The sequence below is a fragment of the Hemicordylus capensis genome, chromosome 3 (assembly GCF_027244095.1).
Source record: "Hemicordylus capensis ecotype Gifberg chromosome 3, rHemCap1.1.pri, whole genome shotgun sequence".
Taxonomy (NCBI): domain Eukaryota; kingdom Metazoa; phylum Chordata; class Lepidosauria; order Squamata; family Cordylidae; genus Hemicordylus; species Hemicordylus capensis.
In genome coordinates, this window is record NC_069659.1 from 304,056,311 (window position 1) to 304,077,256 (window position 20,946).

The 20,946-nt window shown below is 40.1% G+C and overlaps 1 protein-coding gene across 2 annotated transcripts in view; it reads left to right on the forward strand.

The window, feature by feature from the left end:
- CLSTN2 (calsyntenin 2) overlaps positions 1–17,010 on the forward strand; it is a 650,159-nt gene extending 633,149 nt beyond the window's left edge. For both annotated transcript variants that reach the window (XM_053308474.1, XM_053308475.1), the window contains 5 exons: positions 834–1,004; positions 1,792–1,937; positions 5,034–5,157; positions 5,851–6,035; positions 6,429–17,010. In XM_053308474.1, coding sequence (XP_053164449.1) covers positions 834–1,004; positions 1,792–1,937; positions 5,034–5,157; positions 5,851–6,035; positions 6,429–6,635 — 833 coding nt within the window. In that variant the 3' untranslated portion in view covers positions 6,636–17,010. The remainder of the gene's footprint in view (positions 1–833; positions 1,005–1,791; positions 1,938–5,033; positions 5,158–5,850; positions 6,036–6,428) is intronic.
- The last annotated feature ends 3,936 nt before the right edge of the window (positions 17,011–20,946 follow it).

Sequence of the window (20,946 nt, forward strand, 5' to 3'; positions counted from 1 at the left end):
ACAACATACATACTGAGACGTTTTAAAATGTCATGCCCACAAGATAGAGAATCACCAGAGTTTGTCAGTAATATTATGTTGGTGTGTACCGTTTAAATCTGCCCTTAGTAGATTTAAGTAGATTTAGATTTAAGTAAATTTAGACTTCTGCAACAAAGATTCCCTTTTTACAAAATGTGTCCTGTGTGTGTGAGAGAGAGTTAAAGTCAATTTTCCAGCCGCTTGATTCCTAATAGACCCAAGAATTAAATCCAAAATTTGCATAGTCTTTCTTCTGTGACTAAGACAGTTGTTATCTTCCATAAGGAAGAAGAGTTAGTTTTCACCTAAAGTTTTACAACTCAAGTGAATGCAAAATACTTCAATGTGTTTTAATGACCATGCAGTTCCATAGGCAGATGGTACAGGATCTTCTCTCATTCTTTATGATTCATAAAATAAGTGACAGATTGTACTGTTATGAAAATAGTTTTGCTCTGGTTTAGAATTCCATGATTCCATGGCTTAACATACTGTACATCATACTGGTCAGTTGAGGTCCATGTGCATTGACAACAGCACAGCAAAATTAATAACTTATAAATTTGATTCCAAAATTAAATTTCAGTGCTGTATTTTTCAAAACATTCAAACCATCATTGTGCTACTACAATACCTCTTACTATTGTATCCATATTTTATGTGCCAGTCAGTTGTTGGCTTTTATTATTGTAGACATTTAAAATATTGTAAAGTTTTGGACTTTTCCTTCAGAAAACTAATAACTTTGTTGCAAATTGCATAACATGTTTTTATTCTGTTTCTTTTGGGCACCTTTCCATTTGTGTCCTCAGCACATCAGCCAGTTTTGTTAGAAGAAATGCACCACAACTTGGATTTTTGTGACATTTTGGTAATTGGGCCAGAACTGGACCCCAGGCAAGAGTGTTTGGAATTAGATCGGAAAGAACTTCAAGGAAAACATTTGGATGCTACAAACTCCACAGCAGGATATTCTATATATGGTATCTTTATTTTTATTCTTGATCTTCATCTTTCTTTTCCATATGTTTATAAAACTAAGGTTTTGTTTTAGAATTATTGCATTGTTAAGGGAAGTACAGAATTCATTAGCATAGCAGTGCTCAAAAAGAACAAGAAAGAGAACCCCAAATCCATTGGCTGTATAATGGTCCATTCATTCATTCTTCGAAGGATGTGAGACTTGCTGAACAGAATTTGCCCTCTTTTTATTGTAAATGGAAGCTGTGGTTGAAGTCCAAAAGTTTTTGAGATTTTCCCCATGAGACCTTGACCTTACTTTTTAAATAAATCTTATTAAAATATCTATTCTAAACATGGCTAAAGAAGAGAAATTGAACTTTTAATTTGAATGATAATTAAATATATGACTATTCAATATAATATGGTGAACAGAAGCAGTTCAAAAGATAATTAATGTCCATTAGTCATTTTTGCCATAGATTTTAATAGCTTCAGTACTCCACGTTTGGAGAGATGTAGACCTTTCCAGAGTAGCAAATGGTTAACATAGTTCTAGAGGAGCAAAAATTAACATACCAAATGTGGATGGATGTGATGTCATTCTACAGATGTGGAAAATACAAATATTACACATCTCTTGTAAAACCATCCTTATTGTGTGTCTGCTTACACAGATGTCCTCACTTAATGTGATCTGAGCTTCAAGCTTCTAACCATACATTAGAATTTACATAAATTTTTCTTTCATATCTGTGGTTTTTCCATGTAACTTTCCTATTACTTACTGATGCTGTGCTATTGTTTCAGGTGTGGACACAATGAAAAACTATGAGCAGGTTTTGCAACAGGTTCGCTATCGTAATTGGTACACATCTTCCATCTTTGATAGAAAGTTTAGAATCAAGTGTTCAGAGCTGAATGGGCGTTACACCAGCAATGAATTCAATTTAGAGGTAAGTTGTGAGTAGAAAGCATGTTGACCACTCATTTCAAATTAGAAAAGGAATGTGTGTTTCCTCATTAATCACTGATAGCAGACAATGAGATTGTGCATATTACCTCTCTGAGGACTGGGACCTTTCCACATGCAGTCACATCAGCTAGGTCGCTCTGAGTGTCATCCCTCAATCCACCACACAAGGAGCGCAGTGCATTGAGGGCTTGCCCTAGAGTCGGGTGCTCTTGCTGCCCAGCTCTGTGTGTAGCCCAAGCACACACACAGCCAGGGACCAGGGTGGAAGGGAGCACTCTCACCCTTCTACATTGGTAATAGCCTGGGGAAAATTCCTGGGCAACTCAGTGGGGCAGCTCCGGGATCGACCTCAATCCTGGTGCTTCACATGAGGAGCTATGCTCCAGTCAGGCTGCACAAGCCCGGTTAGGGCTACTCATGTGAACAACTTCAATGTCTGCAGTTCTTCGTTCTCATTTAAGGTGATGGGATATGTAATCTCTTGCAAGAGAGAGAGAGAGTGTGTGTTCCCAAGTTCAGTTTCCTTCCCTCTTTTCAGAGCATAACATGGAGCTCAAGGCAGGATCTTTGGCACCTTCTTTCTGGGATACCTGAGCTGGCTAACCACCCAATCAAGAAAGCCTTCTGCCTCCTTTCCCAAGGCAGGATCTTTGGCACCTTCTTTCTGGGATACCTGAGCTGGCTAACCACCCAATCAAGAAAGCCTTCTGCCTCCTTTCCCCAATGGAGGCTTAGATTTAGGTGAAGAAGGGGTTCTATGGTCACCTCTGATGCTCCCTTACCATCACAACCCCTTGACCTTACTGTGCCCTGGTGAGCTCTCAGTCTTTCCTGATTCCTAGCCACATTTCTTTACATAGGCCAACACAAGCTGCACATGCCCCTAAACTCAAAGGGAAATCCTAGGCTTTCTAAGTCCTAGTGATGGAAAAATGCTCACTCTTCCCCTTCTTCCTTGTTACATATATTATTTATTGGTTTTTGCCTTAGCCTGCTCTCCCCGCTCACTCTTAAGAACCGGATCTCACTGATCATGAGACCCAGCTCAATGTCTATCAGGAGAACTCTCCATATAGCTCCCATCAGATGTCAATCTATCCCACAGGTTCACACACCAATTGGTCTTGCTGTTTTCCCAGTCCGACAGATTTCTCTCTCTCTTCCTTAGTGAGTGTTAACTGTGATTCAGAATTACAGTATATGAAATAGCATAATCATAGTTACCTCTAACAATAGTTAGTTTCTAGGTCTGCCATATTTATTCAGACCAAAATATAGCTTGCCTCCCTGCCAACCCAGTGATCAGCATCACTATAGTGTTGTTGTATATGTTCCTATTAAATAAATCTGTGTAGTTAACATGTTGTGGGATTGCGTCTTAATCTAATGAGGATGATTCCTCTGAAAGACTATTCACACAATCATGAACTGCATTCTACCTGGTTTGGGAACTGTTTGTGCTCTTAGTTTCGGTTGTGTTGAAGCAAGCTAGGAGGAAAACCTGGGTGGCTTTTCCTCCTACCTTTCTTCCACACAACCGTAAATTGGGAGCACAAACAGCTCCCAGACTGGGTGGAATGCAGTTCATGATTGTGTGAATCTCGTGAGCAGCCAAGAAAGGGCTGATGCAGCCAAGACCAGGCTTGGTTGCCCATGAGAACTGCCAGGATCCACATGGCTCCCACTGGTACTTCAGCAGCAGACCCAGCTATGAAGCCCAGCTTTTAAACAAGGTGAAGGGAGCAAGCGCACCCTTAATCCTGTTTAATTGACTGTGTGTCAGTGCCGGCTGCTTTCTGCTGACACTGAGCCACTGGGGGGTACCTTCCTGTTACTGGGGAGATACCCACAATGCACTGTGCAATTGTGCAGTGCATTGTGGGAGTTCTGGAGGCTGGGATGATGCATCCCGGCCCCCGCGACTTCACGCTGTCTAGGGCAGCAGCAGATCATCTGGGTACGCGATCCATGTGCATAGCAACTCCCCCATTTGTGGGGGAGCTAAGTTTCTGTAGCCTTCCTCCGCATGTGCCCTCCTGCTCAGGTCCCTGATCATGAGAAAGGGCCCAGTTAGATAGATAGAGGAAGTGGGGGTATGATTTCAGAGTATTTTAAAGAATGAAGAGGTGAGCTGATGATTTTTTTCTGATGAGTCTTCCTTATATTTGTTTTGTTTGTTTTGTTGTAAATTTGTTTATATTTGTTTTGTTTGTAATTTTTAACTTTTTCTCTTAATTTTCACAAAGTATGTACTACAAACACAAAAGACAATTTAGAGTGAAAAGATGGACAAAACAAATTGTTCTTAGATTCAAGGTTCATTGAATCATGTTTTGATATACAACTAAAGAACAACTGAGAAAGAAAAACTGAATAAGGAAAATTAGATAACCAGCTGATTGCATGTAGAAAGTTATTCCACCATAGACTTATACAAAGATCTGCAGCAACCAATAATTTATACTAAAATTCATAAAATAAATATTGCTTGGATCTCAGCTCATGTATACAATGACTTTGCTGAAATTATATAGCAAAGAAGTGGCAACAATCTAAAAAAAAACCCCAAACTAGCTAGCAAATTCTAGAGTATTTTGCTGAGTCTGAGTTTGCCAGTAATTTGGAAGAATGTGTTTTACATGATCAGTATTTGCATGAACTGATGCACTATCAGTCCATTTACAACTTCCTCACAGTTACAAAATTTGACAGTCCTAATTTATTACCACTGATAGACCTTAAAGGCCAAGTTGAAGACAGATCAGCCTGGAGAGAATCTATCTATGTGGTCGCTAAGAGTCGATACCGACTTGATGGCACAATCAATCAATCAATCAAAAAATGTATTAATTAGGAAGTTAATAAATTGACTTTTTAATTAAATTTGGGAATAATTTCCATTACTTTCTAGTATAATTTTAACAGGTGGGCTCAAATGGTTCCCATGTTGAATGTAATATGGTACAACTTGAAACCAAAATATTTGAATTGTGAAACAGTCCTATTCAATATGTTAGAGTGTTCTGGGAAGACCACAGTGTTTATAACATTAATCCTCTTTCTTTACTTGTTCTAGGTTAATGTTCTACACAACTCCAACTCTAATATCATGGAATATGTAAATCATATGGTACTACAGCCTCAATTTCTCCAGTCTATCCATCACCCAGAGGAGAGCATAAACAATATTCATGGCTCAGGTACTGAAAGTATTGAGATAAGAATTGCCTTGCTGGATCAGATACAGTAACAATCTAGTCAAAAATTCTGCTTTTTGCAGCAGCCAGACATTTATCTTTGGGCATTAACAAGCAAGGTACAGAAGTGATGGGCTTCCTTGATGTTTGTCTCCAGCATCTGGTATTCAGATGTTAACTTCCTATTTGTATTGTTTACATGGAATTTCCACTTCCATACCATGGGTAATAGCCACCACTAGTAAACTCATTCTCTAGGTATGTCCAGGTCTCTAAGAAGGGGTTTCGGGGAGAGTAGCATTATATAGGTTTTATGAAAGGGAATTCCATGAAGAAAAGAGCAGCTTTATGAGTGCAACAATTGTAGATGAGAGGGTAAGAGGCAGACGGCAGTAGATGGGGTTGCTACAGCTTTATTGAAAGAACATGGCGCCTCCCAATAAACTGCTAATGGAAAACCACTAAGGCTGTACACAGATCAACATATCAGGTCTAATCCGATTCAAGAGATTATTGTATTATTCCTCCAATACAAATGTTAGCCCAGATCAAATTGATCCAATGCATCATATTGGAACAATACATCATCCCATGGGAAATAACTGTGTGGAAAAAGAAAAGAAAATATACATGTTTGTCTGTTGATATAGTGTATAGAAGGCTATGTTCAATTTTCCTATTTTAATTTTATTTCAGTACTTCCAAGTGTGGCTACTATTGTCATTATAATCTGTGTCAGTATCCTAGTCTTCATCGTAGCTTTGGGGGTATACAGAATTCACTCAGCTTTCCAACACAGCTCAAAAGAAAATGAAACCAGCAAAGAAAATGAAATGGATTGGGATGATTCAGCTCTGACGATCACTGTCAACCCTATGGAAGTAAGCAGTCAAATATCATTTGGAAAAACACATTCTGCATCTGGCATTTTCAGTGGTGATGCATACAGTGAGTTCTTTGAAAGACCATTGCATTTCTATAGTGCCATACACAAAAGCTGCATGGCAGTTTCCCAAAAAATCGTATTCAGTCATATAAGACTGGAAAGGCTTGAAATAATCAGATAAGACTGGGAATGCACATCCCTAAAGTGGATCATAGTTCATCAAAAACTTATGCTATAGTTAATGTGTCGATCTTTAAGATGCCACAAGACTGATTTTGCTGCAACAGACTAACATAGTTACCCCTCTGTAAATAATGTTTATTCTTTTTTTTTTAAAGACAAGATAAGTAAGGAATGTCCCCTGTCTTTCCTTTTTGGCACAATATAGAAATATGAAGAGCCTCGCCGTGTAGAAGAAAGTGATGAGGAAGATGAAGTTGAAGATGAAGATGAAGATACAACCAGTGCTGAGTCAGATGAAAGTGATGAGGAAGAAGAGGAAGAAGAGGAAGAAGCCATTGTGAATAAGGGAGAGAAACAGAATGCATCCAGACAAGACCAGCTGGAGTGGGATGATTCAACACTACCCTATTAGAAACCCTTAGTCCTATTGCTCCTTTTGTACACCAATACTATGTATTTCTGAGTCAACCCTACTGATTCAACCCCATCTTGGATCTATAAATTAACTGACAGGAATTAAGTCCCTATTGACTACAGATGATAGAATTGCATTGCCTGAATTTGATGTAGTTGTATCAAATTGCTCCAGATTGTTCTTTCCTAGTGTATGGATAATGGCACCTGGTAGAGCACAGAGTACAATCATTAATGTGTCACACATATTAATACCAACCTGATGCCATCTATTCCTTATCACTTCTACACTTCCATGAAACCCCTGTAATCTTTAAATATGAATATGCAAAAGTCCTGTTCATCAGTCCATCGAGGAAACAGTTTAGTTTACTTTTAAATTCATTTCTGAGAGTCCAGGTACATATAAACACCTTGTGGGTTTCATTTGACTGTGTTTGGTTAAAAATCCTGTCTTCAGACGAAGATTTAGGTGCTATTTGTTCCCAAGGTGAACAGTTGTTTGCTCTCTTGGTCTTGTCTCCCCCTTTTTCCTTTACTTTTTTGCTTTGTGGTAAACCTGCAGAGGGATTAGTCAAATTTTAAAGTGTGTGTGTGTGTGTGTGTGTGTAGGAATGGATAATCCATTTCACAGCTAATGTTGGTAAAACCTTGCAGGCAAAAATCTTTATCCTGTCCACCTACTGAAACTTGATTTACGCCATGTAAAATCCCATAATTTGATAACTTTGCTTGAAATGATTTTCTAGTGCCCTCTGCCACACAGATGAAGCAATGTTATTTTGTGTGAACAATAGGTTCAGCTGGAATGTGACTTGGCTATGACATGTGCTCCTGAGCCACACAGAAAATCTTTTCTGGATAAACTGCACTGTGAATTTTTATGTTCTTGCAGTATGTTGTGGTGATGCTGAATCATCACTGGGCTTGATTGGAAAGAATTATTTATCATATTTTATTTATTTATCATATTTTTATACCGCCCAAAATTTACATCTCTGGGCGGTTTACAACAAGATTAAAAGGAAAACATTAATTAAAAACAAAAAGAAAATAAAATTAAAAGCAAGAAATTTAAAACACAATTTAAAATTTTAAAACAATATTCTAAAAACATTAAAACAATCAAAACAATATCAGTTAAAAGTCTGGGTGAAGAAATGCATCCTTAGAGACTTTTTAAAAGATGTCAGGCATGGGGAAGCTCTTATTTCACTAGGGAGTGCATTCCAAAGCCTCGGGGCAGCAATGGAGAAGGTCCGTCCATGAGTAGCCACCAGACGAGCTGGTGGCAAATGCAGATGGACCTCTCCTGATGATCTCAATGGGCGGTGGGGTTTATAACGAAGAAGACATTCTCTTAAAAACCCAGGGCCCAACTGTTTAGGGCTTTATAGATTATGACCAACACCTTGTATTTTGCCTGGAAACATATTGGCAGCCAGTGTAACTCCTTCACTACGGGAGTAATATGGTCTCACCTGGATGACCCAGAGACCAGCCTGCTGCCGCATTCTGGACCAATTGTAGTTTCCGGACTACGTACAAGGGCAGCCCCAGATAGAGCGCATTGCAGTAATCCATTCTGGAGGTTACCAGCAGATGTACCATTGTTTTGAGGTCATCTAACTGAAGAAACAGATGTAGCTTGTGTATCAGCCGAAGCTGATAGAAGGCACTTCTGGTTGCTGTCTCAACCTGGGACACCAAGGAGAGACTTGGATCCAGAAGCACCCCCAGACTGCGTACCTGTTCCTTCTGGGGAAGTGTGACCCCATCCAGAACAGGCAGATCAAAATTGTCTCTCAAGTTCCAGTCCCGCACAATGAGTACCTCCGTCTTATCTGGATTCAGTTTCAGTTTTTTATCCCTCATCCAGCCCGACTCCAGGCAGGCATTTAGAGAGGTTATGCCCTCTCCCGATGATGCTGACACGGAGAAATAGATTTGGGTGTCATCAGCATACTGATAGCACCCTGCACCAAATCTCCTGATGATCTCTCACAGCGGTTTCATGTAGATGTTAAACAACATCGGAGACAATACGTAGCCCTGAGGGACACCATACAAAAGTTCAGATTTACAAATATTGTGCATATGGATCTACACGAAATATGTAAACCTGAAAAATTACCTTTTTGCATGTATTTTTAAAATTATTAATTATTTAATTTAATTATTGCAGTTGGAACTATGATATTCTATTCAGTGACAGCATATACTTTTAGGAGTCAAGCAAGCAAAGTTATATGTGGGACAGACACAACAATTTCACTAGATCTCAACTGAACCCCAAATCAACCTTACTTAAATTCTTTAATTCAACAAAATTATTTACATTTAAATCCTTTACTTCAAGAAAAAGCATAGTTTGGAAAACACAAAAACACAAGATAATTAAACACAGAACTCAAAGCAAGAACAATTTGTAAAGTTTGAAAAACAAATGTTAACATAGGATAGTTTGGGACCACCACCTCCACCTCCACCAACTATATTTAAATGTGCAAAAGCCATTTAAAAGTCTGTGTGGTTTGTCATATTATATTTCTACGCTTCATATTCTTTGTGTTTCTACAGTTACATGAATGCCAAATAGTGCAATACTTGATGCTGTACGTATATAGAAGGCAGGGAGTGGATATCTCTCCTCAGATTTGAGGAGTGCCATTTCCTTACCCTTTATCAAAAAATCTATACAAATCTTTAAAACACAGGTTAAGGATTTGAGGGTTTGGACTGAGAAGGCATCTGCTATTTTCTTTTCTCCAGGAATAAGTCCCTGGTAAAGAGCATAAATGCTCATACACAGGAAGGAAAAATAACTAGACACTATTCTGATTCCTAGTAGCCAAAGATTGAAGCCATGAATGGACTGAGGTTTGTAGACAGGTCTGCCATATTTGATGCTAAAGAGGATTGATCTTAGCATCTGCCATCTTAAGGCAACTGTGCTGCCCAATGTTTTGAATATGATGAGTTTGTATAACTTATTCTATTCTACAGATGCTTTCTGAGCCCCAGGAGCTCACAGATTTTCCATGCCAATGTCAGAGACCTATGACAGATTGCAGCGGTAGAGAAATGGGTGTGTGCATGTGCCTGTGGCTGGTAACCAATGAACTTGTATGTCTCCTGGTAACCTGTGAACATGGCCTAAGTTAAATGATTTCTATATTAGAATATATCCATTTCCCCCTCTCAAAGTAAGCCATTAAAAGGTAGTATTTTAAATGTGGTTGTATTTTAAATTTGGGTTTTATTTTATTTTATTAACCTTAGCTAAATATTTTGTTGTGACAATATATTAACACCTCTCAGATATAAAGTAGATTTAGAGTTAAGCACTAAGCATATTCCTCTTTTCACTATATTTTAGCAGTTGTTTGGAAAAAACAGCTTCCTTGTGATCTCCAACCTAGCAACAGAATTAGCACGTTGCATTTTGGAAATTGCAGCACAAGTTATTAAATGTCTTTATTCATTTTGCATAGGGCCAGTTGGCAAAGGATGGTGCAGGCAGTGACAAAGCTGCATGTCTGAACCCTGAGATGCAGAACTGCTGAAGCAGAATACCTTAGTCCCTCCAAATCAGAGCCATCTGGAGAGTGCAACTGACTGGTCAGAAAGCCAATATCATCTTCATTATTCTTAATGAAGATGATGCTACATATTTCTTTACATTCAGAAACGGATATGTTTTATGGAAGGTGGCATATAAATAGAACAATAAATAAAATACTGAGATACCAGAAGGCTGGAAGCTGTTGGCTTACAATGTTAAAGCATTGGCATTTGGGATAGGGGTGTGCACGAACTGAAATTAGTGGTTTAATTAGAATTTGGACTAAATTCAAACCGAACTGCTGGTCCAACCAACCGTTCTGGTCCATTCCACTCCACCAAACCAGTTCAGCAGTTTGTGGGGCTATGCTTGTAAAGGGGAATCTGGTGAGGATGGGGGAATCCTTGAAAAGCAAAAGGATGGGGGAATCCTTGAAAAGCCATTTTAAAGGGTGACTGGGGGAGGCAGTGAGAGATCACTTTAAAAGTAGATTACAGTTCTTACTGGCCGGGCACCACTCCTCAAAGCCCCACTGGCACAGCCCAAGTGTGCAGCGCTCCCTCCAGCAACCCACACACACGGTGGGGGTACAGTTTCAGCCTCCGTGGATGTATCTTAGAGTGGCTTCAGACATTCACCTACCATGCTGCAGTTGCTACTTTTCCTGTGCTGGTGTGTGTGTCTGTGAGATGTGATCATGCATACAAGACATAGTGGCTGACACACTAAACAAGAGTATGCCAGTCTGGTAGTGTTGTGTTTGTACAAATTGAGTAAGTTGTGGGAATGCAAAATTTGCACAAATTGTGTTACACAGGAGTAAGCATTATTTCTAACGGGCTTCTTTTTGCATAACACAGTTTGTGCAAATGTTGTGCTTGCACAACTTACACAAAATGCACAGATGCAACATTACTAGGCTGATGTACTCTTGCTCAGTATGCCAACTAATTTTGTTTTGGGTGGAATCTTTGGATGCATTAGCAGAAACATTCCTTTAGGGTATGCACTTGAATGCATAGTGAGGGACATCAGCGTGATAAGTGCATGTCTCAATATTCAGACAAAAGGATTGATTTTGTGAATGCATGTATCTATCAATCATAGATCTGGGTGTCATATAAAAGCAAGGAAGCCCTCTAGGTGTAATCATGTTGAGGTAGAATAGCAGGGTAGAATGTCAACTTTAAGTATGTGTTATCAGGTATAATTAATGTAGGATTTAGGAACAAAAGAAAGACCAGAGATCTGGTTATAGAAGTAGTAAGGCATAGAGTAGGACAAATGCTAGCAAGTTGTTTGGGTACTCAGGACAAAGTTGTGTGGAAAATGTTTGTATAGGGCACAGTCAATGCTTGGTATTATGGACTTCCATGAGTGGCACTATTTGCTGGGCTTAGGTTCCATGTTGAGATGTGTTAGCTAATTGAGACTTGTGGCTTCATGTCTTAACCAGGTCCTGGGAGCCCTAGGTTCAAGACCTACAGTCACAAGTTTCCAAGTGGCCCCAGTTCTGTAGGGAAATGTTGAGAATCAGAATTCTAATAATTAACAGAGCTTAAGATCCCGTACTTTTCTGCATTATTCCTAAGAAAACTTGTTGAAAGTGTCGACTCAGTGTGTGGCAGCTGTGAAAAAGTTCAGTTCCATGCTTAGAATCATTAGGAAGGGATTTGAAAATAAAACTGCTATGCTAATATTATAATACCCTTATACAAAACTATGGTGCTGCCACATTTGGAGTATTGCATGCCGTTCTGGTCACCATATCTTAAGAAGGACATTGTAGAACTGGAAAAGGTGCAGAAGAAGGTAACCAAGATGATAAGGGACCTAGAGAATCTTCCTTATGAGGCAAGCCTTCAGGACCTGGAGCTTTTTAGTTCAGAAAACAGATGACTGAAGGGAGACATGATAGAGGTCGATAAAATCATGCATGGTGTGGAGAAAGTGGATAGAGAGAAATTTCCCTCCCTATTGCATAACACTAGAACCAGGGGCCATCCCATGAAATTGATTGCCAAGAAATTTAGGACCAACAAAAGGAAGTACTATTTCACACAACCAATAATCAACCTATGAAATTCTCTGCCACAAGATGTGATGATTTCCCAACCTGGATGGCTATAAGAGAGGTTTAGATAATTCATTGAGGGTAGGTCTATCAATGGCTAATATAATAATTTGAGGGCTATAGGCCAGCTCCAGCCTAAGAGGTGATGGCTCTAAATACCAGTTGCAGGGGAATAGCAGTAGGAGAGTGGGCATGCCCTCAGCTCTTGTCTGTGGACTTCCCAGAGGTATCTTGTGGGCCACTGTGTGAAGCAGGATGCAGGACTAGATGGGCCTTTGGCCTGATCCAGCATGTCTTTTCTTATGTTCTTAAGACCTGTGCTGTAAGATGTGCTTCAGTGTAGCTTCTCAATGATTAGAGGATGTCTGAGAAGAGAAAGGAATGCCTAATAAACCTACTACTGTATTTTAGCACAGATACAAAATGTGATATTTCACCAACTAATATCACATATTCCATCTTAATGTATTCAAGTGCCAAGTAAATTTCATTTATCTTTCATACCACTCTGCCACAAGTAATTCTAACAATGATTGAGATGACTGTGCTTGTTATCAGGAAGTATGGCACAAGCTGATTACAAGAATGATCCCTGTAGAAATTCATAAAATAAAATTCTTTGGCTTAAAAAGAGTGCTTTCGTTTGATCTGATTAAACAGGTGATGGTGTTTGTAGAGCAGACACTGTATTTCAGAACATGTAGCATTTTCTCCATTACTCAGTACAATAATACAGCCTTTGTAATCTGCAGGCTCCTGGAAAATTTCTTCATTCTGCAATATGTAGTTGCTGATTAGATTAATTATATATGTGTATGACTTGTTGTCTCTTTATTGAAAATGACAATATAATGCTCATGGCACAATTTAATTTTCATGTAGCCACTTTTCAGCAGTGTAGCTTGAGGGAAAGGAGCCAAGTGCTCTAAATCTTCATGTCTGCTACATGATTAACACCCCAATTTTTGTGATTAATGTTTGCTCTACCTTTTGTGAGCTGCTCCCCCTCCCTCCAGTGTTCTCTGTGCTATTTTTCTCAAATTCTTCTGTAGCAGCAACAGATGGCAAATATTCCTTGGACAAGGATAAAGGTGTTGTAGCCATTTGATGTGTGTCACATGAAACATAACTAGGTTTCCCCCCACTCCCTTTGTCAGTAGCACAGTAGACAAAAAGCCTGCTTGTTTTATGAGCCTTTGAAATTTGACAGAATACTGCAGTGACCAACCCCTTAAATCTACCATTGTGGCAAATGTGATATTTTAATGTGAGAGCATTTCACCAAGGCAAGCATTTTCATATTCATTTTAAAATAAATCTCAGACCTTGTAAGACTTCCTCTGTTGGCATACTATAGCCAGCCTTTGATAATTATGCTGCTTAGTTTCTTATAGACATTCAGTCTCTCGGGTTTGCTTTGTCTTTGCATGATTTTAGGATGATTTTGTGATAGGAAAGGAATAATTGATATTGAATGTCTACTTATTTAATAGGCATTTTTCTGCAGTAGTCTATATGATCCTGTGTCACTGACTGCTTATTTGCAAATGCTGAAGAACCTGTGCAGACTTCTGTTGTGGGTGGTTAGTAGATATGAGGAGTGAAGAATTTGCTGGTGCTCTGAAGTCTGGTCCATATATTAGTGGAATTGTGTGGCTGCCCCTCCCCATGTCTGATAATATTAGAATAAAGTATTTGCCACTTTTAATTCCTTCCTTCCTTCCTTCCTTCCTTCCTCCAAGGAAAGTGGATACATGACCTTTCCCCTTTTTCCTCATAATCCTATCAGGTAAATTACTCTAAGAGATACTAAGAGGCCCAAGGTCACCCAGTAAACTTCATAGCTTAGCCTGAGATTTGAACCCGGGTCTCCCCCATTCATAACCAATTAGCCCACACTGGCTTGCATATGAAATGAAGAGACACGTAAGAAGTTCCCACAACTTTGAGTCACTCAGGGTTAGGGCTAGGCACACAGATGTAGATGTGACTTCCAACATGACTTCCAATCCATCTTGTGTGATTTAAAGGTTTGCAAAGCATTGTGGGAGCAACCATAGGGAAGCTGAAACACACCAGCCATGTAATGTATGAAGCTAACCAAACTGACCAAGGAAGGAAACTTATTTGTTGAGTAGGTAGATAAGATGAGCACTAAAATGGTAGAGGCACTCTGAATATATAGTAAATAGCAAAGTGAAGGACATTGTATGTGAGGGAGAAAATGAGCCCATTCTCACGACTGAGTGAGAAGGCTCGAGGACAGGTGGTGGGGACGGCAGCAGAAGCTTGCTTTCCCCACAGACAAGTAATGGGGAGTTACTGGGTGCGTGGACCATGTGCCACGGGCAGCGCAGAGGTGTGGGGATTGGGACATGTTGGCAGCCATCGCTGACAGACAATCAGCTCAACGGAGTTAAGGGAGCACTCACTCCCTTGACCTCGTTTAAGAGGTGTGCTGCTCCCTACGTGGGTTTTCTGCCGATGCGCCACTGGGAGCCAGTCAGTTCTTGGTGGTTCCCACAGGCAGCCAACTCCAAGCTTAGCTGCCCTAGCTAAGCCTTGACTGCTCAGGAGAACAGCCTCAGTGTTTGATGTAAGATGGATATGGCAGCTAAATTTTTCATAATGCCCGAGTCATGCACTTATGGTTCTTTGAGTAGGAGGACCACACTGTTTTATTCACCTGGAAAGGCACAGGATCACTAAACAAGAAACCATGCAACCTAATATGTTTTATATAAGCTGTATAAGCAATTCTTCATGTGAAATAAGATTTTAATTAAGAGTAAAAATGCCAATAAAAGAAGCTGAAGGAAAACAAAGGCAAACACAAGTTACAAATATGTGCATGTATGTGTTTCCATCATTCATATTTATGAGATTTATAACTTTAGCATCTTACCCCTAAAATCCAAGTTCAGGAAAGTTTAGAAATATTAGCCCACTGAAGTCAAAATACAGAGATTTTCTTGTGCAGTTTCAAATTTCAATAGCACTCCCCTTATAGCATCAAAGAGACCGTACATCCAATCTTACAGGTCTGACATTTTGGGGGCATGCTTAATTATTTTTTATTGTAAGTCATCATGAGATTTTATCATTTGGCAGTATAAACATGCAATATCTATCTAATCAATCTAATTGATCTTGTATTATACTGGCATGATTGTGCCAGTAGAGTTAAGCTGGAGAGTATTTTCAGTGTTCCACAATTATAAGACCTGAACATTCTATTGCTTAAAAAAATGAAACCATTTGTCCAATCTGCCTGGCCATCCGCACACATTCACTAGGTGTGAAGAGACACTTCCTTTGCAAATTTGGTGAAGATCCATTGAAAAATGGTTCAGATAGAGCAGTCAAAAAAAATTTCTCTTTTGAACAGAGGTTTAAGGGCTTGGCAACATTCTTTCCAATAGAGGAAGTGCTATTTGAATGATTTTGTAGTCCATTTGCATAGTTTCAGCCTTTAGTCTGCATACCAGAAAAGTGCCTTTTGTATATCCACCTGGAACCCAATTTATTGTTATTTTACAATTGATCCTCAAAGTTGGGTTTTAAGAGGCATAAAAATGCATGACAGAGTCAGTGCAGTAGCAAGTTTGAAGTTACAGTGCCCATAGCGCTGCCCACAAAAAACATGGCAGCTGACTCACTACTCTGCCCCTCCAGCTGTCTGAACCTGCTGCCCACTTCTGCCACTCTTGCCTGCTGCTTGTTCGGGTGCACACCTCACCCCGGCCCCTGACCCAGAAATTCAGTTTTCCTCCACCCCCACAGTTCATATGGCCTCCACACATGTGCAGAGTCCGCACATGCACAGGGGCCATCTGATCCCTTGGGGTGGGGCAGCTGGCAGGGAATGCTCCTGCCCACTGCTCCATTCCGGCATGCACCCCCTCATCTGTTCAGGTGCGTGCCTCACCCCGGCAAGCCGCCATTCTCTGCCGGCTGCCCTGGCCTCCACCCCCAGGGCTCAGATGGCCTCCGTGCATGTGTGGACTCCACACATGTGTGGAGGACATCTGAGCCCAGGGGGGTGGGTGCAGTCAGCAGGGACCGCTGGCTTGCTGGGGCCTGGGCTGAGGAAGAGCAGGTCAGAACAGGTGAGGGTGTGTTTCTCTCTCTGTGGGTCTGCGTGCGTGCCTCTGTGTGTACGCCTGTGTCTCTGTGAGTGAATGGCGTCACTCACTTATGTACAACTTTTCAATTATTTTGCTGATAACACCATCCTGAAGGAAATTAAATCAAGCAGGATAACTGTGAGGTTTATGGGAAATTTCTGGAAAGATAATCTGTAGCTTTGGACACAGTTGTTAAAGCATTTGTTATTTTTAAGTGTGTGTGTGTTTTAAAGAAAAAGGGAAAAAATTAAGTACAGATTTAAAGAGAACACAAATTACCTGCTTCTTGTTGTGTCCTTAATCACTACTGAATAATCATGAGGTGGGGCCACACTGTCACTGTTAATGAATCCATTAATTTCATTTACTTGTGTTTTTTTCAGGTGGGGGGAGAGTGTGACTTTATCTTAGTTGAAGGCTTTACAAAGTTTTTGGTGTTCAACATAAAGAACTTTTACCTTGTGATTTGGGTTAGCTCTTCCCCATCTAATCATATTTTCCTTTTTTAAACACATGGAAATTTAGTAATCCAAAAACCTTTGGTTTAAAATGAGTTAAGCTGCTTTACATTTTCACTTGCACCCTAAAAAGAATGGAAATTGCAAGCTGAGGTGCTAGTTTTAACTTTCGCACCATATAAACTGTAAAGAATTTGTAGTCTGGTGGCTTTAGAAATGAGGCTTCATACACCCACACTTTGCCTCAGGCAGAAATTCATCACGGGCAACTCTAAGAAATAATTAGGGAAACTGCACCTGTTAAATGTCTGCCTGGATACATCTGTCCCAAGCCCTATGTCCAACTGAAAGACCAAGGCAAAGTGTGGGTGCATGGAACCTCATTTCTAATGCCATCTTCATCATATACCAGACTGTACAAAGTCTTTACAGTTTATATGGTGCTGAAGTTAAGATATGCAGCTTAACTTGCAATTTCGATTATTTTTAGGGCACGATTGAAAATGTAAAGCAGCTTAACTCTCATTTTAAACTGAAGGTTTTTGAAGTACTACTGAATTTTTAAAAAGAATGCTCAAGAAAATCAGTTAGGTCATATTCATGAGCCAGGTTTTCTTAAACACAGAGCAAGGAATTCCCTTTATGTTGTTAGAATTATTCTTGTAGAAGTTGTAAGCAAGCAAATGAATACACTTGAAATTATAGTGAGTTATATTATTAGGATATCTCCATGAATAACTGGACTGTTCTCTGTGCATACTTTCAAATCCTGCTTATGGGGGACCAAGATCCAGACTAGAACTGTGCAGGTGCAGCAGTGCTGAGTTCCAGGCTATTGTTGTATTGTCACACACAAACAGGTGGGAGTGGCAATTTTCTCCATCTCCCCTTCCCTCTGAAGCCCACTGTGTGTCACAAAAATATATATCTCAGAGTCACATGACTTGCACCTGTGCAATGCTAGTATGGAAGCTGGCTATGGAAATACAGTATACATATATAGGTTGACTCAAACTCTAACACTGTTCTTTTGCCATACTTAATTAGATGTTCTGCCAAGGAAATTTAGCAAGATGAAACATTGCAGAATTACTTAAGAAAACAGAAAATGACAGAAGCTCTAATTGTTCTTGTTCAACAGGAAAATAGCAGATGTTGTTCCAAACAAACACTATTATGGGTAATATATTATGTTTTGTAACCTTGGCTTCTGGTGCTGCTCAAGTGGAAGGCCTGTGAGGATGATTTTTGTGGTCATTCCTAGATCAACAGCTGACACGATGTGCAGCATACTGCAGCTGGTTCTGTACTACCTGCAATGCTGCAGGTGTCTAAAACAATACTGTGCTGATATGTAAAGTTGCATAATTCTGCTTGTGCAACACTATGGCCATTATTTCCAATGGCTGTACCAGAAATACCCATGGTACATTACATATCATGTCAGCCAATGTGACAGCATAATTCTCCCCTCATTAGTATTGTGGACCTAAATTTAGATTGGCGGTCAGACCATAGCACCCATCCCTCAAACCTTCAAACATTCTGGCTCAGAGCAGAGTATCAGACCAATATATATATCCCTGCTTGTTTTTGCCAACTTCAAGGGGTCAGGGCCATTTCAGAGGCCTCATCCCATGCCACAAGCCATTCAGGCTCTGAGGATGGTGGAGCTCTCAAAGTAGAGAGGCATCCTAATCATAGCCCTCATGCCACCAAGCCTCAAAGAACCAATTAACCACACCCCTTGCTCAAACCTGCCCAAGACTATTCACACAATCAGCCCTACTCCACTCCCTGACCACACTGAACGTGCCAGTTGTGACTTTAAAAAGGAGGAGCAGAGTGAAGCAAGCAGGGGTGAAAATATCATTCCCAATGTGCTGGTAAGGAAAAAGATTCTACTAGGCCCCCAATAGTGAAGTGAAGCCAATTCTGGGCTCAGTGTAGGTATGAAGGAAGCTGCTGCCCAAAGACAATAAAGCATAATGGCAAGGAAATGCATATAAACAACTAAGGTCTGCCCCCTACCATCCATTCCAGCCAATCATCAGAGTCTCATGAGTTCTTACAATGCTCAAGGCTGGCATAGCAATATTCTGCTATAAACTGCCCAAAGACATAAGTTTTGGGCGGTATAAAATATGTTAGATAGATAGATAGATAGATAGATAGATAGATAGATAGATAGATAGATAGACAGATAGATAGATAGATAGTTCAAAGATTTCGGTTTCTGCATTTGTAGTACTTTTCATCAGTTCTCTCCAGTTTTTAAAGACTGGATATTCAGGAAAGTCACCATTATTAATGCCTATACATACTGTAGCACAGTTGTGGGTTGCTCAGTGTTCTTTATTTAAAGAATGCCACTTGTTAATGAATATGCCCCCATTCGGATGTAAGAATGGGCTCCTTTTAAATCCCTTGCTTTATACTTCTCTGTAGTTTTGAATTTATGCTCTGACAACCCTAGGTGCAGTCCAGTGGTTTCAAGTTTTACAATTCTTACTAGACCAGCACATTTCAAATAATTTCTCTCATATATCTTTAAATCTGTATGGTCTTCATGGCTTCTTCTAATGTCCAACTTATGTGTGCAAAAGAAAAAATGAAACAAGCAGCATAAACCACTGAATTCTGGGACTGAACTGAGAGCATTTAATATAGCACTATTTGAGCCTAAAAGGCCACTCCTCTGCAGAGATGGGTGAGCCTAAACCTACTGGAAGGGAACATGCTTAGGCATGTCTAATTCTGTATACAATCAGGCTATAAATCAACCCTGTCGTCGTGGAATATTCCAACAGTGAATTGGTATAACGTAGCTGTTAACATTGTGAACTTATATAAATACAGGTATCTTAAGTCTAGACAAGGAGGGGTTTTTTGCTGCTAAGAACAGTAAGTAAGTGTATATCTCCAACTATAATGCAAACATGTATAGCTTTTTTCATGACTGGCAAGTTCTTTGACTTTGCATTTGACAAGACTAATCATGTCTGTGTAATAATTTTTTCTCGGATAAAATTGAATCTGATAGAACCTTTCTAGCACTCTTTGTGGGTTACTATAACACAGTGGGGCCATTCACATGACTGGGTGTGTGAGGTGGTTGGGGGGAAGGCTGCCCCAACTCACCTTCCCCACAGACAGTCACAGAAATGCTGCTGGGAGTGCTGGCTGTGGAGCTCCAGAGATCAGGATGACACATCCCAGCCTCCAGATATCCCACAATGCACTGTGCCATGAGCACAGTGCATTGATGGCATCCCCATCAGATGGGCGCTTTAGGCATTTGTCTCTGTCTCCTCGGGCTGCTTGCTGCCCGAGGATAGACACAATCCCGGCAGCCTGGTTAAGAGAGGGCTTGCTCCCTAAACCTCAGCTAGGAGGCAGGCTTACAAGCGGGGTTAGGATGGGCGGGAGATAGGCTAGGGCTAGGCTGGGCTATGCTGCTCATGAAAACAGCCTTAGTAAGTCCGAAGCTCAGGCTACTAGGCTTCCTCAAATGTCCCAGCATTTTTAAGAACTTTAGTAGTAGTTTGTCCTTTTGGTTTCAAATGCTAAATAAATGTTGTTACTAGTATTTTATTTTATTTTATTTTATGCTGTTTTCCCACTTTCTGGTCACCATCATGGCTCACAATCCAATTAAAACCTTTAAAATAGAATTGATATATAACTATAAAAGGATTATAACTGCTAATAAGGAAAAAAACAACAATAAATGAAGTGTGTGGGTGGGTGGGGGGGAGATACCCTGCTTTTTATGTAGCTCAGCTATTAAATGCCTGGACAAACCATTTCAACTTGTCGCCTAAAGGATATCAATGATTGTGCCATGCAAGTTATTTACAGGAGGGTGTTCTACAAATGGGGAAACCCTGCAGAGTTGCTCTTGGTTATCACCACCCACTTAAAACCTACAGCAAGCATTGGTATTTGGGCTTTAAACTTTTGAGGGTTTTTGTTTGTTTGTTTTAGAGACAAGACCCAACATTGATTAGACAATGCTGGAAAGATACATTATGTGTATTGGAAGCTGAGTGCATGACACAGCAAGTAGAAAGAAGAGACCATGA